This window comes from Vigna radiata, chromosome 9 (genome assembly GCF_000741045.1).
Source record: "Vigna radiata var. radiata cultivar VC1973A chromosome 9, Vradiata_ver6, whole genome shotgun sequence".
Taxonomy (NCBI): domain Eukaryota; kingdom Viridiplantae; phylum Streptophyta; class Magnoliopsida; order Fabales; family Fabaceae; genus Vigna; species Vigna radiata.
The window spans coordinates 19291985-19293650 of record NC_028359.1 but is presented as its reverse complement, the minus strand read 5'-3'; the positions used below and the strand labels follow the sequence as shown (position 1 = coordinate 19293650).

Below are 1666 nucleotides of genomic sequence, written 5' to 3'. Positions count from 1 at the left end.
TAAGAGTAGTGACTTTTGACATTCAAATTCTTGCTGAGGAAAATTTCTCCACAGATAATGAAGGCTACGAGTTGAATGCTTGACAAGAAAAATCAAAATAGAAAATTGGTTGAATATGCCATTGCATCAGAGCCAAAGGAACTCTAGAATCAACCAAACAGTGAAACAAAAGCTAGAGTTTCACCATTTGATACGTGTCATTTGAGAAGCTACGTATGCATGCGTGTCTTCCTCCTCCTTCAGCCACGTGTGTGCCGCACGTGTCAATGCATGGCCACGCCTTGTTTTCCATTTTTACCTGTTGTCAGCTTCTGGTTTTTCCCTCTGATAACAATGCATGGACATGTGCAACGAAACATAACTATATCTCACATTAGAATCGCGTAGCTCCCTATATAAACCCTCAACCCTCTCTGTTCTTCTCACATAGCTTCCAAAACAAACCTAGTTAACGATAGAATCGCGTAGTGAGAAAGAGTGAGAAACATGGCAAGTCGTCAGCAGAACAAACAAGAGCTTGATGAGAGAGCAAGGCAGGGAGAGACTGTTGTTCCCGGTGGTACTGGTGGCAAGAGCGTTGAGGCTCAGCAACACCTTGCTGAAGGTTTATAATCAATTCATACTGACATTATACATTCTTCATCTTTTTCATACATGCATATGAAAAAACATCATTTTCATCACAAGTTCACAACTACTAATGATACTTATCCTTGTTTTTCATCACCTTTTCCATATCATTCATTTCAAACAGATTTATATTTCTTACTTGTGAAGCTTTTTCTGCATAACAAAATTTGAGTTTGGATTTTGGTGTTTGTTTATTTGTGATGAATATGAAAGGAAGGAGCAAGGGAGGGCAAACAAGGAAGGAACAACTAGGGACAGAAGGGTACAAAGAAATGGGACGAAAGGGTGGGTTGAGCACCATGGATAAATCAGGAGAAGAACGTGCTAGAGAGGAAGGCATTGAAATTGATGAATCCAAGTTCAGGACTTCTGCCAATAAGGACAACGACATGTAACAAACACACACACATAAAAAGGTTTCACAACCTTCGAGTGTGTTCTTATGCTAGCTTCAATGTGAGTTTCTCGAGTCTTCTATAAGGGAGAATAGGTTATAAAGTGTTGTAGTAGGTCAAGGTGTCATGTGTGTCGTGAAATAAATTAGCTAGCATGTATGATGTTTTAGTGTTTTAGGTTGTTTTAGGTTTCCTTGTACTCGTGTCTTTCTTTTGGGTTGTAAGTGATGAGTGAGGTATATGTGCCTCCCTTTCACAAGTGTTGACGAAGGTAATGGAATGTATATTAACTAGATGTTATATTGTCATGATCCCTTAGTAACTAAACTTTTGTAAATGACGAAACTATAATAAAATATTGACACAAAATGACATTGCTATAATAATATATTAACCCAATTTAAATTTCTAAACTGTAAAATTTGTGATAGATTTCTTATAGGAATAAACTTTATAATAATTAAAAATATTCCGCATGGTTTTGTTTTACTTCGAATATAAGGGAATTGGTACATACATAAACATTTATTTTCTAAGCATAAGCTAGAAATATGTTGAGGACTTATAATAAATTATTTTCTGAAATTATATCATAATTTTGACATTTATTTGGAGGAAATAGAAAGTGGTGACCCATGGCA

General features: G+C 36.2%; 1 protein-coding gene across 1 annotated transcript; it reads left to right on the top strand.

The window, feature by feature from the left end:
• The first annotated feature begins 402 nt into the window (after nt 1–402).
• LOC106773904 (protein SLE2) lies at nt 403–1333 on the top strand. Its single transcript, XM_014660672.2, has 2 exons — nt 403–604; nt 844–1333. Exons 1-2 carry the CDS (start codon nt 487–489, stop codon nt 1023–1025), a joined length of 300 nt encoding a protein of 99 aa, XP_014516158.1. The 5' UTR covers nt 403–486; the 3' UTR covers nt 1026–1333.
• The last annotated feature ends 333 nt before the right edge of the window (nt 1334–1666 follow it).